Below are 17,228 nucleotides of genomic sequence, written 5' to 3'. Positions count from 1 at the left end.
AGAGATGGCTGTGGCTGGTAGTGTACCAGTGATGGTGTATCCCTTTACAGGCCCAGCTTGGTCCTTCTCCAGTGTCTCCTCTTGGACTTGTACTGATCTTTTTGCCGGTTTTCATACGGATCCACTGTGGAATCGGCCGGTTCTGCTTCATCTTCTTAGCAAGGAATTGTTTCATCCTGAAGGTTTCATGGATGGCAGGGCCGCACGTCCACTCCGGCAAGAGGCATCGGCCGCAGACTGGCAGCGGAACCCCCCCTGACCAGAGGATGAGATGCTGCACCCCCCCTCCCCTCCCGCCGCCCCCCCCCCTCCCCCCCCCAGGGGATGAGACATCACACCCCCTCTCCTCCCCCCCCCCAACCAGAGGATGAGACGTCACACCCCCTCTCCTCCCCCCTCCCCCAGGAGATGATCCGTCACACCCCCCCCTCCCTCCCCCCCCCCCCCAGAGGATGAGACGTCACACCCCCTCCCCTACTGCCACCCCCCTCCCGCCCCGACCAGAGGATGACCTGGGTCAGAGAGCCGTTGCAGTCTCTGACCCCGCTCTTTGGAAGCTGCAGCGACGACTTCAGACTTTTATTTTGCCGGTCGGTAACAGTGCGGACGCGGATCGGGCCAGAAGACGGTAAAGTGGGATTTGGCGGTAGATTTGGGCGCGTGGTTCATTAAGTCGATTTAAATACATGCAAATGCGTTTAAATTGTCAAGCCGCCCGATTCGGGTGTGGGCCGGACCCACACCCGAATCGGGTGTTGGTAAATGCGCGATCTGCTCGGATTCGGGTGCAGATCGCGTTAAAGGCCCGACGCCCAACTTTACCGTGATTTCGTGCCCGAAAACGGGCGCGAAGTTTTGGTAAAATCAGGCCCTTCGACTCAAAATGGTAAAATTCCCCCCCATGTCTACCTGCTCCCCTTTGTCTACCTGTCCTGCTAGTTACAACCTCAAATACTTCAACATATTTGTCAAACATGGTTTTCCTTTTATGGGGAAAGTGATAAAAAGTAATTACTCCAGCAGAGAAGGCATCAGTTACCTCACTGAGGTTGGAGATATCCCTGAACCATCGGGAAGGAGTCAGAGACAAAGCATTTCAGTGACCTTAACTGTTGGCTGAGACAACTGGCTACAGATTTTGTTGCAACCTCTCAGGTACCTATAACAATGTTGTCATGAACCCTGTTGCGATAAGAATTCATGCGTGCACATCTCCTGGTGCATTACGGCTTAGACTCTGCTTGCTCCTCTCTTTGTTGCGTCCATATTCTTCTTCTTACCAGGATGGAAGTCCATGAAGGGTGCACATGAAGAAATAAGTGTGATGCCAGGGACTATTCAAGAGCTCAGGACTTTTCCCAGGATCCACAATCACTTAGAAGTCTTCCAAGGCAGTCTGAGCAAAAAAAAACACTTGTACAAGAAAAATATTTTCTACATTTTTCTTCAGTTTTACAGAAGGATAGTTGAAGATCTCTTTAAATATTGTTGGAAATGGCTACCTCCTGAATAGTACCACCCACATCTTGCGGGGAGGTTGAGGAGTTGGCAGCAGCAACTCAAGCAGAGTTAAATCAGATGTTGGAGAACCAAGCATCATCTAATCCTGATTACCATATTTTACTTCAGACTCCCACCTATTTTGCCAGGAGCTCGAGATGATCAGAATAAGGTTCCTTGAAAAGATGAATGAGCAGATTACACATCCTGTGCTATTTTTATCCACAGAATTCATTTTTATATTCAAAAGCAGCTGTCGTGACATGAAAATAGTTCCCATGACATTCCATCTTTTCACTTCAGAAAACAAGTGGAAACCACAAACATCCATGCAGCAAGTCATCAGTATCGCTGCTTGAAGCAAATATCAGTATAGACAGACACACTAAAAATAGTGATACCACAGATGTTGATCAGAATATGTACAGTGAATATATCAAATCAGATGTAACTACACAAATATTTGCAAAACCGATGTACTCTCCACTTATGATGGACAGGTACCAGTGAAACAGAAATGTGCCTATAACAATAAGAGGACATTGCATTACATTGCAGCGATGAAGTGATTTTAGTCAGAAACACTGGCCCAAATTTTGTGGTACTAATGAGGGTGGAACTGTCATCTTCACTCTCACCATTACACTGCTGAAACTGACAGCAATATCAGGAGTCTGCACATATGTAGAATAAAATGGAAATACAGAGCTTGCTGTCAGTGATACAGAGCTTCTTCAGAGGGTGTGCTATTGAGGAAGTTCTAGGTGAAATCCCTAAGCAATCAGTCAATTCACTAACAACCACTTTCTTATTGCTAGTCTTGCTGTAAAAACGTTCAAAAGAAGTTATGTCTTATTGAATGAGGCTTCTTAATGGCATACTAAAATGAAAACTCTCACTAACCATGAAAAGCTAATTCTATATTTACAAAATATCCAATTTCTTAATCATGATGAAAACATATCATATTTTTAAGTTTTGTTCGATATCTTAACTTTTACCTTAACCCAGTTGTAATCGTTGGATTCACTATCTGAAAATTGTAATTAAAAGATGAAAGTATTCTGTGCTGTTAACTTTCTGATTTTCTTTCTTTGAAAATACTTCAGTGTGAGCCAAACTGCTTTCTGACATCAGTGCTGGTAGATGGCTGGAGATTTAAACTGCTGGTGATAAAAGGGACATCTGCAGCAAAGAGATTGCTGCTAGATCTTGGTGGGTAGTAGTGAACAATGGCGTTTAGTCACGGACTGCAAATTCGAGGTGAATGATTATGTCCATTCCACAGTGTCTTGCCAGCATGTGCTCCATCCTTTTTAGAGGATTTGTTGTAGCTCCCTTTATAGGTGTGTAATATTTCTCTTTACTGAGCATATTAATTCCCTTCCCAAGGACAATTCAACTCTAAGAGCCAATCTACCAACATACTTGCAGACTTCTTTGTGTGCCTCACTTGAGCATTTTTCATAAAGGCATCGGCTCGCTACCTGATTTTCCTGCACACCTTTCCACCAGATATTGATGAACTATTTCAAAATATTTTGGTTTCAAACAAGAAACCTTCAATTTAGTGTTGTTTTAAATACAAGAAGCTAATATCTTCCATGGTCACACATGCTGACACTGTGCCTTTAAAAAATGTCTTTTAATCATGTTTCTTTGCAGGCTGTTTCCAGCAGGCCCTGGAAGTTGTCGGCACCGTGATGTCTGTGACCGGTGTCCTTTATTGATGCTGAGGCAGTATAATTGATATCATGTCGATTTTAATCTGGACTAATGCAGTGTTCTGGGGCGTTGTGGTCCTTTGGGGATTGCTGAGTGGAGCTTGATTTGGGGATGATTAACAGGGCAGGTGATATGCCTGGGGAAAGTTTTTTGTTTCCACAGAAAAATCCCATTTTTAGTTTCATTTTCTCAGTTGATGTTAGAAGCTGGTGGAAGAAGGCAGTGTCTCTGTATCTTTCTCTCTCTCCAGTGGTTTTCTGAAAGTTTCAGGACTGGGAAGCCTCAGAGAATTGATCCAACATTCAAAGGGCCAATTCACTGCAGGTGTTAAAAACTGAAAACCCAGCATCACTTGAGCATACTTATTTCTGTGCCAAGCCGAAAGACGGGTGTGTATGTGTTGGATGGTGTATGACTTGGAACAACATAGATAGCTAGCTGTTAAGGTTTATTCTGTGCTATGTTTAAATCTTGTAATTGGTAGATGTTATGCTAATTTATTTTTGTTATGTTTTAACTGTGTTCTTAAATAAACTTTGTTTGATAAAAGCTTTATAGTGGGTCACTTAAATCATACTTAGAGTGGTACACCTTATGCTCAGCCGTGTCAAATTCAAATGTAAAACTTTAGGTTCTAGGCGAACTTCATAAAACACCTTGGAGTTTCTGGCCTAAGTCTTAACAACTGGGGGCTCATCTGGGATTAAATCTATACTCCTTGTTTGGTTTGGGATTATGGGACTCAAAGGCAATGAATGGTGAGTATATTTGTGTTTTCTTTTCAGGTGTTGCATTCAGTTTAAATAGGGAATGCCTTGTGGAATAATGGCTCTTTCAGTGGCAAAAAGTTTCCTGGGGGCGGAAGAAGTTACTCAGAGTGGTTTACAAAAAGTGGTTAAAACAAAGTTTTTGAAATTGGCAAAAAAGACTGCAGTTGACATTACCTGAAGGGGCGAGGAAGGCAGAGATCATTGTGCTGATAACTCAGCATTTAAAATTGCCAGAAATATAGTCAGAATCATTGGAAATGGCTAGAATTCAGCTTAAAGTAGAAGCAAATGAAAGAGAGAGAGTAGCAAAAGCCAGAGAAAGGGAGGCCATTGCAGCAGAAAAAGCAAGAGAAAGGGAGGCAATTGCAGCAGAAATAGCAAGAGAAAGAGAGGAACAAAGGGCAAAAGAATTACAGCAGCTTGAACATGAAAAGGAAATGAAAGAGTTTGAATTTTGATTAAAAACAGTAGAAAAAGAGAAAGAAAAGCCCTGGCGGAACAAAAAAGAGAGAGAGGAAAGGGAAAAAGAGAGAGAATTCGAACTTTGGAAACTGGAAATAAAAATTGCACATCAATTTAAAAGGGCGGAGGTAAAAGGAAAAGTTGAGAGTAGTGATGAGGACAGTGAGGAAGTGCGAAAGCATCATAGTCAAAGGCCTGGTGGGGATCCTTTTAAATATGTCCAAGCGCTGCTAAGAGTTGATGAGAAAGATGTAGAAGCCTTTTACCTCTCATTTGAGAAAGGAGCTAAATAAATGAAATGGCCACAGACCATGTGGTTATTATTGATTCAAACAAAGTTGGTAGGTAGAGCTAGTGAGGTGTTTGCATCACTGTTAGCGGAGCCATCAGCAGGATTCACTTCATCTTTTTTCACCGGAACCAACACTTTGCCAAATTCTGGTAAGATTGGCCCCAGTGGCTTCACTTTCTGATTACATCTTGACTTGAAGCATGTAGCACTAATATCCACCTTTTCTAAAACAGGCTTCAAAATTTAATTTTAAAAATTTCCCAAGTGCTGGAAAACAGAATCTGCAGAAGGTTTGAAAAATCATCGGCATTGATCTTCCCTTCTATCAAACCTCAAACTATTTCAACAACTCCACAAAATGACAAATGTCACACGTGTGTGTGTGCGTGTGAGTGATATGACTTCAGAAAATTCCATAATAAAAAACCAAAGCGACTCAAAATGATTAGGAAAATATTCCACTTATTTCCTCACTTCAGTATTTTAGTTATGGATCAATTTCCATCTCAAAATCTGCAGAATGCAGGCAAGGCGAGAGTGATGACTGCCTGGAGAAGTTAGTTGGAGACCCATCATACTTTCTTTCATCTCTCATTTACCTGTCAGTGTGAAGCGCTTCCCACAGGTGATTACAAGATGTGAAAGCAGATGCTGCTGCAGATTCAAGTGTTTGCAGCAGCTTAAAAAGGAAGGTTTTTATTTCCTATTGCCAAAACAGGGAAGCAACATCATGGAGCTACAGAAAACTGTTCGAGTCAGATGTATTCTCAGAGGGCTTTGAGATTTTCAGAGGCCAGCCCTGGACTATGACTCACACAGCCAGCCTTTAACAGCCTCCTTGATGGGCAATTATGTAGTGTCGATATCTTCTTGGAGATCCTCTCCACTTGGAGCCGGCAGTTTGCGGCGTCGATGGTAGTCATGATGTGGAGATGCCGTGTGTCGATATGCGCGATCTTCTTGGAGATCCTCTCCACTTGGAGCCGGCAGTTTGCGGTGTCGATGGTAGTCATGATGTGGATCTCCACATCAATTGTGTAGTGACAGTGGGGAAAGGGTGATGAGGGGCACAGAGGAAAAGAGAAATTGATACAATCTAAAATCATGGTAGGTCGGAACCCTTATTCTGGAATCTATGTGATCAGCTGCTGGCAATGACACTCCAGTTGCATGTTAAGAGAACAGAAACCCCTGTGATTCGAAAAGGTGGTTACATTGCGGAGAAGAAACCCACAGGGGAATGTGGTGCAGTCAATGGCATCTAATACTTGGAGGAATCCTTCAAAGTGCGCAATCCACACAGATATATTCTTCCAGATATTCATGAGGTAAGTGATGAATGTGCTTTCTCCAACATACATTGCAGCAGTCACTGGCTTAATACAAACATGAACTGCACAACGACTGATGTAACTTGTATCTTGTCTGGAAGAAACGAGAGGCAGTCAGTCATTCAGGGCTTCAGAGCAATTGACCAAAACAGGCAGTTTTGATTAATTGGCAAGTGGTTGCAGGTTTTGCTGCAGGATGCAACACAACTCAACCACAACCTCCCGAGAGAAATAAGGACTGCTTTGTGTTCTGCTCTCCAAAATAACTGCAAGTCTATTGCTTGGGGCCTTTGAGAAAGCAGTCGCCATTGATCTGCTTTTATTTCACTTGCAGCTCTATTTGCTCCTCTGTTTCTCAGAATTTAATTCTTATAGCCGGAAACCCATAAGCAGCTGCAATGTCGAATTCCCCAATGGTTCAATAGCTATGAGAGGAGCTACAACAAGATTCAAACCCAACATCACTTTTAACATGGGGATAGCAAGAGAAGTGACCTTTGCTATTTAAGACATGTCTTAACAGAAGAGAGAAGTGAACAGATTTAGCAAGCCAGAGCATAGAGGCTAAGCAAAAGGCATAAATGCCTTTGCTGGTGCAAAATAAAAGAAAGGGTGCACAGAAGGCTGGTGTGGGATTGGCAGGGTGAGGAATGAGCTATATGGTTATAAGAGATGGAGGTGGGATCGATTGGGTGGCAGAGGAGCAGAGTTTGTAGTGGGCACAGAAGAGAGCGGCTTTGGTTTACCAATATTTAATTGAAGGAAATTTATTAGGATTTGGTCACGCAGTTTTGACAAGACAAGTGGAATGATTGGAGAGGCAGTGATGACATAAAGCTGAATATCATCAGCAGACATTAAAAAACATTTTCAGATCATGTTGTGGAGCATCTATATGAGGAATAGTGGAGGCCAAGGATAGATCCTCAGGGGGACACCAGATGCAATGGTGAGGGATTGCTAAGAATGGAATCAGGATAGGGCAGTCCCACCCAATTGACTGGCCAAGCAGCAGTGTCTAATGTTTATTCGGAAGGAACTCTTCAAATGCAGACACTAAAAATATAACAAAACTTACTCCAACATATAAATCAAAGAAAGGGTTTAATAAAGAATCTTCATTACTCCAAACTTGGGGCCTCGTCCTGGGCCACTCCAAGTTCCTCATAATTCTCATCAGGTTCTTATTTATAGTGAGTCAGCTGGTCAGCTGACCATCACATCATTCTGTATTTGGTTTCATGGTTTACTGGGTCAGCTGACCCTTACAGCTTGTTACCATTGGTCACATTACATCCAATGCAGAGTTATCACCAGTTACATTCTAACATCTCGGGAGGATGTGGTCTATGAATCAAAGGCTGTTGACATGTCAAGAAGAGTGGATTTATCATGGTCAGAATCACAAGGGATGTATATTGTGAATTTGGTAAGGAGCTGATGATAAAAGATTAAAGCTGTTGTTACCTAATGTTAAATTCTATACCCTTTCATTTTTAAAATGTAGGGGGTGATTCTCTCAGTTGCGCTGCGGGCCAGGAGACATCAGCGGAGGCCATTTAGTGGGCTTCCCGCTGGACGCCATGGCCTCAGCGCATCTCCAGCTGCCGGATTTCCGGCGTCGTCAGCTCCGTGCCAGAAATCAGCATGGAGCTGAATAAATTATAAATTGCAATTTACATCTTATTAGCTGGCCCGGGACTGAAGTCTCTGGGCCTGATAGCCTCTCCCCCATCCCCGCCAGGAGCGTTTCACTCCAGTGGGGTTTACAACACTTCCCCACTAGCGGGGAGCTGGCAACCCGGCCCCAATGGAGTGAAGACAGTCCATGGAGGCCCCCCCCCAGGAGGTCGGGGGTAAGGGGGGGGGGGGGGTACCCCATCAGCATTGCCAACTTGACAGTGCCAGCCTGACCCCTGGCACTATCCAAGGGGCAAAGTTGCAATGCTCAGGGAACACCTTGGCATTGCCCATCAGGCACTGGGCAGTGCCAAGTGGGTGGGGCCAGAGGGGGATATGGCTTCTGGGGGGGTGGGAGATCAATGGGGGTGGGGGCCACTCTGCTCTTTGGATCAGTGACAGAGAGGGGAAAGGGTTGATCGAGGCTGGCCGTCTGACAGCATCTGTGGAGAGAAAATGGAGCAAACGTTTCGAGTCTGGATGACCCTTCACCAGCTCTGATGAAGGGTCATCCAACCTCGAAACCTTGGCTCCATTCTCTCTCCACAGATGCTGTCAGACCTGCTGAGAGTTTCCAGCATTTTCTGTTTTTGTTTCAGCTACCAGCATCCACAATATTTTGCTTCTATGGAAGTGGTGAAAGTCAAATGGTAACATTGGCAACTGGTAATTGTGTCACTTGAACATAATTTGAATATATTCATGAGGTTCCTACTCGTTTCAGACTGAAGGTCTCGGTCTCTGGAAGATTAAATCAGTTCTAAATGAGCTTTTTCTTTGCCAGTCACTTTCCCCATTTGAAATATAGTAAATGCATAGTCAGCTGGGGAACCAGACAAACTAAAACTTATATTGTCAAAATCTGAGGACATTGCAAACCATACTGGGCTATGATTTTATTTCCCAGGCTTGCATCATCAAAATTGCATGGAGACTACTATACATGCAGTGGTAGTGTGTTCACCGCAGATGGAATGGAAGCAAAAAACAGAAATCAAAAACAAGCATTTTCACTGGCGTTGGGATTTTTCTAAATAAAAGCTACTGAGACAGAAAATTGCACTGTAGGGAGACATGATACAGATCTTTAAAATATTGAAAGGTATAGATGCAAGCTAAAGCTCAAGAGAAACATGCATCCAGCAGCAGTGATACAGTAGCCGGAAGCATAATGGAGAAAAGATTATATGTTCTGCTATTTCACAGACAACGTAGCGATAATAAAAAGAAATAAAAGGTTCTGCAATTAGCATGGTGGTACAGTGGTTAGCACTGCTGCCTCACAGTGCTAGGGTCCCAGGTTCAATTCCCGGCTTGGGTCACTGTCTGTGTGGAGTTTGCACGTTCCCCCCGTGGGTTTCCTCCGGGTGCCCCGGTTTCCTCCCACAGTCTGAAAGACGTGCTGGTTAGGTGCATTGACCCAAACATTTACTGCCGATCCATATTTGCCAGTGATAATGTGGTGGTGAGCTACCTGCTTAAATCGCTGCAGTCTGTGCTGTATTGAGATACCACAGGACTATTAGGTAGAGGGTTCAGGGATTCTGACCCAGCGTCAATGAATGCACGGCAATATACTTCTAAGTTAGGATGCTGTGCAACTTGGAGGAGAACTTGAAAGTGTTGGTGCACACATTCCCCATTTCTGCCCTTGTTGTTTTAGGTGATAGAGATTGCAGGTTTAGCACATGCTGTAAAAAAGCCGAGGTGAATTGTTGCAGTGCCTCTTTTAGGTCGTGCACTGCGTAGCCATAGTGCACCAGTGATGGAGAGAGTGAATGTTAAATATGGTGCTTAGGGTTCCAGTCAAATGAAATGTTTTGTCCTGAGTGGTGTTGAGCATCTTATGTTGTTGGAGGGGCTTTCAGGTAAGTGGAAAGTATTCCATCATGCTCTTACTTTGTGCCTCATAGATAGTAGAGAAGCTTTGGTGAATCAGGAGATGGGTTACTTGCTGCAGAATACCCAAATTCTGGCCTATTCTGGTAGCCAAAGTATTTATGTAACTGGTCAAGTTAGATTTCTGGTCAATGGTGACCCCAAAGTTGTTAATGTCAGGAGTTCAATGGGATTTAAGGGGAGATGAGATGGTGGCATAATGTTAGTGCCATTGGACTATTAATCCAGAAGTCAAGGCTCTGGGATACTGGTTCAAATCCCAACATGACAGCTGGTGGAATTTAAATTCAATTAATAAAATCTGGAATTGAAAGCTAGTCTCAGTAATGATATCTAATAAAGCTATTTAGCTCATTGATGCCCTTGAGGGAAGGAAATTTGCCATCCTTACCTGGACTGTTAAATATGTGACTCCAGACCATAGCAATGGGGTTGATTCTTAACTGTCCTCTGAAATGGCCGAGCAAGTCATGCAACTCAAGGGCAATTAGGAATGTGCAACAGATTCTAGTTTAGCCATTGATGCCACATCCAATGAAGATTTTTTTAAAATTCAGAAATGCGAATGTCATTTAAAGTGGTAAAGTTCAGATTCCATCTCGTTGGAGATGGTCATTGGAGACTGGTACTTGCATGGTAACAATGTTAGCTGGCATTTAATGTTGTTCAAGTCTTTGCCAAGCCGAAATGTCACTTAGGTCTTGCTCCATGGGGACACAGACTGCTTCAATACCTAAGAAGCCATGAATGGTACTGAACACTGTGCAATCATTAGTGAACACCTTTAAGGGAGGCAAGGTCATTGATGAAGCAGCTGAAAATGGTTCGGCTTAGGAAACCACTCTGAGGAACTCCCCCAATACTAACTGAGATGACTAGTCTCCAACAACCATGATCACATTCGGTTCTGTGCCCAGTAAGAACAAAGAACAAAGAACAGTACAGCACAGGAAACAGGCCCTTCAGCCCTCCAAGCCTATGCCGCTCATTGGTCCAACTAGACCATTCGTTTGTATCCCTTCATTCCTAGACTGCTCATGTGACTATCCAGGTAAGTCTTAAACGATGCCAGCGTGTCTGCCTCCACCATCCTACTTGGCAGCGCATTCCAGGCCTTCACCACTCTCTGTGTAAAAAATGTCCCTCTGATATCTGAGTTATACCTCGCCCCTCTCACCTTGAGCCCGTGACCCTTTGTGATCGTCACCTCCGAGCTTCCTCGAGCTTCCTCGATTCCCAGTAACTTCAATTTAACTCGGGTTCCTGAATGCCACAGCCAGTCAAATATTGCCTTGATGTCAAAGGCAGTTACCTCTGGAATTCAGCTCTTTTGCCCAAAGGCTGTAAAAAGGTGTCAATTCCACTGTTTTTTCTGGAACCCAAGCTGAGCATCGATGAGCAGGTTGTTGGTGACTAAGTGCCATTTGATGGATTGTAAATGATACCTTTCATTGCTATACTAGTGATCAAGAGTGGACTGATGGGGTCGTCATTGGTTGGATTGGATATGTCCTCCTTTTTGTGGAAAGGACTGGGCAATTTTCTGATATTCTGAAAAGTAACAACTGTTTTTGAATCATCAACGTTTCATTTGCATTACATTGTAAACACAACAGTCTAAATCTTCATATTGCTGTGAAATTATGGCGACTTTTACTTCATGTAAAAAAACGAGAGTATTAAGAAAAATAAATGCACAATTAAGTGTCTGTTGAACAGCGCAAAACCATTAGACTGAACTGTTGTATTGGCTGGCAATTTTGCTTATTGCAAATTCCTATGGCCAACTAAATATTTAAGGAAAAAGTGCCTCCAGTTCATCTTAGGAACAACATCCACAGCATAAAAAGATTCATAATCGAGCACTAAGTTGTACTTTCACATAGAAAAAAAATCCAAATGGTTAGAGTGATAAATAGGAATATCAGCATGACATTATAATGGATATTCTTCTGGGGTTAAGGAATGCTGCTTAAGCGATTTTAGAGGAGATTTAGCCACTTATAATAGCAATTGTTCGATTGTGATAAAGAAACTTGGTGAAAAAAATGTGCTCAATTTCCCTTTACTGACCAAAAATATTAAGGAAAGGAAACAGATGCAGAATACAATGATTTGGGCTCTTCATTTAAAGTTGTTTAGAACTAATCTTGATTACATCCACCTTGAGTAAACAGTTCTTTAAAATGACAGAACAAAGCATAAGCTGATTTGAATAGTTTCTTCTTCGATAGGTCTGGCCCACAGAACCATGACCTCCACTACAGGTAGAGGAAGAAGACAAGTCCCAAATTCATCCCAATTGGAACAGGGATAAACACCCATGTTGTTGGCATCAATCTGATCGACACTATCCGTCCAGCCAATAGATCCAACTGGCCCTGTCAGGAAATCCAGGTTGCTGTGGTAACATGCACTTTTGCATGCATGTTGAAGCCTGGAGCTATGGATAGGGATGGGAGTGGCTCCAATTTCTTTCTGTCACATGGCTAATCAAAAATCTCTCTTGCTCCCACTGCTTATCATTGGTGTATGTTGGAAGGATTTGCAATTCTACTCAAACTGTTTGTCCAAGGTATGAATGCAACTTCCTGACATCAAGTCCTGAAGTGCGACTTGGATCCAGAGCTTCTGGCTCAGAGGCAGGGACGCTACCCATTAAATCACAAAATCTCCTTTCTTTCATTGCTTCAAACAAATAATCCAAATCACAGCATTTGCTCGATACATAATGCTATTGAAGAACATTATAATCATCACGGGAGCGATTCTCACACCCCACTGCGCTGCTCGAGCAGCCCGCTGGCCATCAGGGTTAGGGGGGGTGGGGTAGTTGGCCTGCTGGCGGGGTCAGGGCTGCAGGGGGGAAGTCAGGACTGCAGATGGGGGAGGGCGTGGGGTGGCGGGGGGGGGAGTTGGTCGGGAGACTGGGACTGCTGGGGAAGAGGGGGGTGATTGAGGCAGGGCGGGAGGGGGTGCAGGGCTGGCCCGGACACAACTGCGAAGCCAGCAATCAAGGGGTGGGGGAGGATCAGAGGGGCAGCGTTGTGGGGTCGCGGGGCTGGCCAGCGATCGGGAGGCCAGTAGTGCGGGGCTACTGCGCATGCACCAATCTCCGCTCTGACAGATCGGTGCATGAGCAGTGGCCCACTCAGCGCTATGCTGCCAGCCACCCAAGCGGGAATAGGCCCCTCCACCAGCTTTTTTGTGCAATTCACACTGGGCTCTCTGTGATGCACAGAGTGTGGGAGATTCATTTTGAAAATCCCGCTGAAAAAAGCAGTGGATTTTACTCCAGTTTTTATGCAAATCGGCACTTAGAACTTTTTTGGGAGAATTCCACCCCACATCTTTTGTGTATGTGGCCTATTGTTTTGGCAAACAGTCCATTTTAAAACCTCAGGGGTAAAATTGGTCTGACGCATATTTTGAGTGTGGGGGCTGCCATTCACAACCTTCCCACAGAAGCTCATTGACACAGACTGCGTACAAACGCCATTGTTGCAAGTGGCCTTTCATGATCTGAAACATTTGTTCTTTCCGTAGATGCCGCCTAACCTGCTGAGTATTTCCAGCACTTTTTCTTTTAATTGCATATATGTTCAGCCTGAGACACTGGCTATGGAGGGCGGGGGTGGTGGGGGGGGGGGGGGGGGGGGGGGGTGGAATTGGTGGTAGGGGAATAGATTTTGTGATGAGGCACAAAGACAATGGTTTCCATCTTCCTGAATCGAGGCAAGGTCTACCTTCGGGCAAGTAGTCCAACCACAGATTCAATGGAGGGATCAACTAAGCTGGTGGTGAGGTAGAGCTGTGGTCATCAACGTGTCTGAAATCTAATATCTCATCTTCAGATAGGAAGTGAGAACATACAGATGAGAAATAGGAGAGGTTGAAGGATAGGAGTCTGCTTAGAAACCTAAGATGTACTAGTGCAAGTACAGGAACAGTTGCATGAAGGTCTCTTGCTATGTCTTAACAGGTTAGAGTGGAAACAAAGACTCTTCCACTCAACAGACAATGGAGGAAAGGTATTGGAAATGGGTGGTGTAGTCAAATATGTCAAAAGATTGTACAGTCTTTCAGTGTAGCTTATGTGTCACATACCATTACATACAGTTAACCATGTCTGCTCTTCATGACAGTAATAAAAAAAAGCACACAGCAATGAAAACAAAATTCACTCTTAACTAAGATTTGAAAAACTAGAAGTTATTACTCGTGATTGTTTCCTTCATTTATGTACTTTCAAAGCTATTGATTCAATTTGAAAAGGATCTTTCACTGAATCACAAATGTAGAAATATTAAACAGTTCTGACTATGGAAATCAGCATACAATGCCCCAATGATACTGTCAAAATTAATACATTTCCAGCGTAAAATTAACCTTTCAGCCTTAGTAGAATAGATTTTCATAATCAAAAATGAAACTCGCGAGATAGGAAATCTTAAAATGTGTACAGTGAGGAAGATGACAAAAACTCCAACAATCTCCCCATGCTAAAGGTTAATGAGATAAATCACTGAAAAACCGCTGCCTTACCCTCTTGAACAGCTTGAAATGGGTTGTTGGAGTCAACAAATCTGACAGAGAATGTTATCTTCTCATTTTGCAATATTTCTTCATTCATGTTCATTTCAGCCACAGCTAATCGAAACATTTTGTCATCCTTTCTGGCGGTCTCCTCAAAAATTGCGCCTGAAGAAGGGAAACATATTGACATTAGCCCATTGATTTCAGCCTGCTTAGACAATGAATGGTAATCATTGGGAAATGTTTTAAGCTGTTGAACTCCACACCAGTGCCATGAATTAGAAAAATGTTAAAAATAAACTCAGGGGGCAGGATTCTCTGTTCCCAATGGGCATCTTTTTGACTGGTGGTGGGGGAGGGGGGGGGGGGGGAGTGGGGGGGGGGGGAGTGGGGGGGGGGGGGGTGGGGGGGAGGCACATAATGTAGGAGGTGTCCAACCCACCACCATTCCACTCACACCCAAGCTTGTCCCCTATTATACTGTAGGTGGGAAAAGTGAGGGGGGAGAGGTTGCTGATATGGGCACCCCACCCATTATATTTCACTTGCTATCAAGCCAACTGACCAGGATAACACATAACGTGGTTGGCATGGGCAGTCTGTTTTTTTGAAGAGTGGCTCTATGTGCACAGCGCCCCCCCCCCCCCCCCCCACCACCCCCCTCCGCCCCAAAATAAGATATGAACCATCCTCCCCCCTCTCAATTTTGTTCCTCACCACCTGCCACCTCCAAAACCAGGTCCTCCGCTCCTCTCTTCCTGGGCTCTTGGATCCCTCCCTGCCCATAAAATCTGGGACTCCAGCAGCCATTGCTCCTCTTCCTGCTCCTCCTTGCAGTTCTGGCAGTGCCCACTACTGAGGTCTGACACTGCCAAGATTGGATAGGATTTCCTGTGCACTGCAGGGTGGGAGTCCCACTGTGAACTTGTCTAGTCTGCTGACAGCGTTATGGCTTCAGGTTGGGCTTCTTTCAGGTGTGTTAGCCGCAACATAACTTTCCTTTGGCAGGCAGGGGAGGGGCGGGTGCAGTGCGGGGGTAGAAAACCAAAAGTCCATCTCCGTAAAATCCAGGGTGTTTGATTCCCAGTGCTATACAATAATGAATTATTTTCATTGAAGTCACCTTCACTTCAGTCCTTTCTGTCACATTTACTAATTTGAAGGAAGTATTTCTGAAATCAATATTTTAACAAGACATTCAACACTAATAATGTGCAAACAATACAATTGCATGTCTTAGTTAGCACAGTAGGTGTATCGGAAGAGTGCAAAAGTCAAAGACTCCTCAATTTTTGGCTCTCGAATGGAAATCTGAATTTCCATTTTCTCGTTAATGGGTTTTATATTATTTTCCTTTAACCTGAGATGCATTCCTGCCAGCCACCTCGAATGTGAAAATCCAGCCAACAGGGTATTTCAGCAGTAATTAAGACGCGCATGTATTGTCCATCAGAAAAAATGTATTTAAGTATTTATCACTCCATATCAAATGTACTTTTAGACTATATCATTTTTGAAACAAGTTCATGGGCCAGATTTTGCTGTAGGAACAGCGGTGAAGGTAACAATGTTTGGCATTATTTATGTACAAATTGGCAGCAACATCTGGTGACCACACAAGCACAGTTAAATGTGGACATATGGAAGGTGCTGTCCAAAATGCCTTGTTTCTCCAAAATCTTTACAAAAGCAGTGGCCAAAATCTTGCAGCTGTTCCACTCTGGTGAGATCCTATAGTTCCATATCACGCCATGGATTTTTCGGAGGTAAAGGGGAAACCCCGTTGACACGGTAGGTCCATAAGACATTGCTGCCAGTGAACAACACGTTACCTACTGCCGCCACCAAACATGCCGCGGAGAGGGAGAAAACTCCCACCCTGCATCTTGTTGTCTGGTTCGCCATTCAGAAAAACCAAATGGTGCAAAAGATTACTATACTTGCCTCTTTATATATTATGTGTACTCCAAAATCATGAGGAAAAGTCAAGGCTTGTCCATTATTCTTTTAAGTACCCAGCTAACAGTGTTTCAGGTCCTAATTACTGCTGATTTTCTGATTACTGATTTTCACATTCGAGGTGGGTAGCAGGAATTGGAACATTTCGCAGCTCAGTGTGCCCAGTTCAGGAAAAAGTGCCTTATGAAAGGTGCAATTTTCAATGAGGGTGATGAAGCAGTGCTTCATTCATGCCTCCTTTAATCTCATCTAAAGTATTCGTTGCTCCCAATGTGGTCTACTCTACATCGGGGAGATCAAACGCAGACTGGGTGGCTGCTTTGAAGGACATCTTCGGTCCGTCCGCGAGAAGAGCCAGAACTTATTGTCGCTTGCCATTTTAACACACCATCCTGCTCTCATGTTCACATGCCCGTTCTTGGCCTGTTGTAGTGTTCCAGTGAAGCCCAATGCAAACTGGAGGAACAGCACCTGCGCTACCGATTAAGCGCCTTCCGGACTTAACATCGAGTCCAACTGCAGAGCATGAATTCTCCCTCCCACCATCACCCCATTTCCATCAATTTATCTTATTGTTTTATTTATTTTCATTTCTTTCATTGTTTCATTCTTCATTTTTTTTTAAATCTCTCTTTCCATCTGTCTTCCCTCAGCACTGTCTCCCCTCCCCCCATCCCACTGGGGCCATCTGTTACATGTTTCAGGTTGTCCTTTGGCACACTTACCTTTGCTCTGCCAATTATACATTCTGATCTCTTAATAGACCACCATCAATACTCTCTCCCCACAGATGCTGTCAGACCTGCTGAGATTTTCCAGCGTTTTCTGTTTTTGTTTCAGACTCAAGCATCCGCAGTAATTTTCTTTTATCTTCATGGTTGTGGCTAAAAGTCCTGCTCTCAACTTTGTCCCATTTGTGTTGTGCAATGTTAGAACCTGTGGCCCTCACTCCTCACATCCTCTCACCCACTCCCAATGCCCCATCCATGCCAACCCATGTCCATTACCCACACCCAATGGGCCCTCATATCCTCCATGCCAATGCATGCATCTCCATCCACCCTATTGCCCCTA

General features: G+C 44.0%; 1 protein-coding gene across 1 annotated transcript in view; it reads right to left on the bottom strand.

The window, feature by feature from the left end:
• LOC144505344 (glutamate receptor ionotropic, delta-2-like) overlaps positions 1–16,901 on the bottom strand; it is a 393,564-nt gene extending 376,663 nt beyond the window's left edge. Inside the window, exons 1-2 of the mRNA XM_078231464.1 lie at positions 16,880–16,901; positions 14,205–14,360 (exon numbers count right to left, since the gene is read on the bottom strand). Coding sequence (XP_078087590.1) covers positions 14,205–14,360; positions 16,880–16,901 — 178 coding nt within the window. The remainder of the gene's footprint in view (positions 1–14,204; positions 14,361–16,879) is intronic.
• Positions 16,902–17,228: the final 327 nt, after the last annotated feature.

The sequence above is a fragment of the Mustelus asterias genome, chromosome 16 (assembly GCF_964213995.1).
Source record: "Mustelus asterias chromosome 16, sMusAst1.hap1.1, whole genome shotgun sequence".
Classification (NCBI taxonomy): domain Eukaryota; kingdom Metazoa; phylum Chordata; class Chondrichthyes; order Carcharhiniformes; family Triakidae; genus Mustelus; species Mustelus asterias.
Note: the sequence above shows the minus strand (reverse complement) of the source record. Positions and strands in the feature narration are given on the sequence as shown.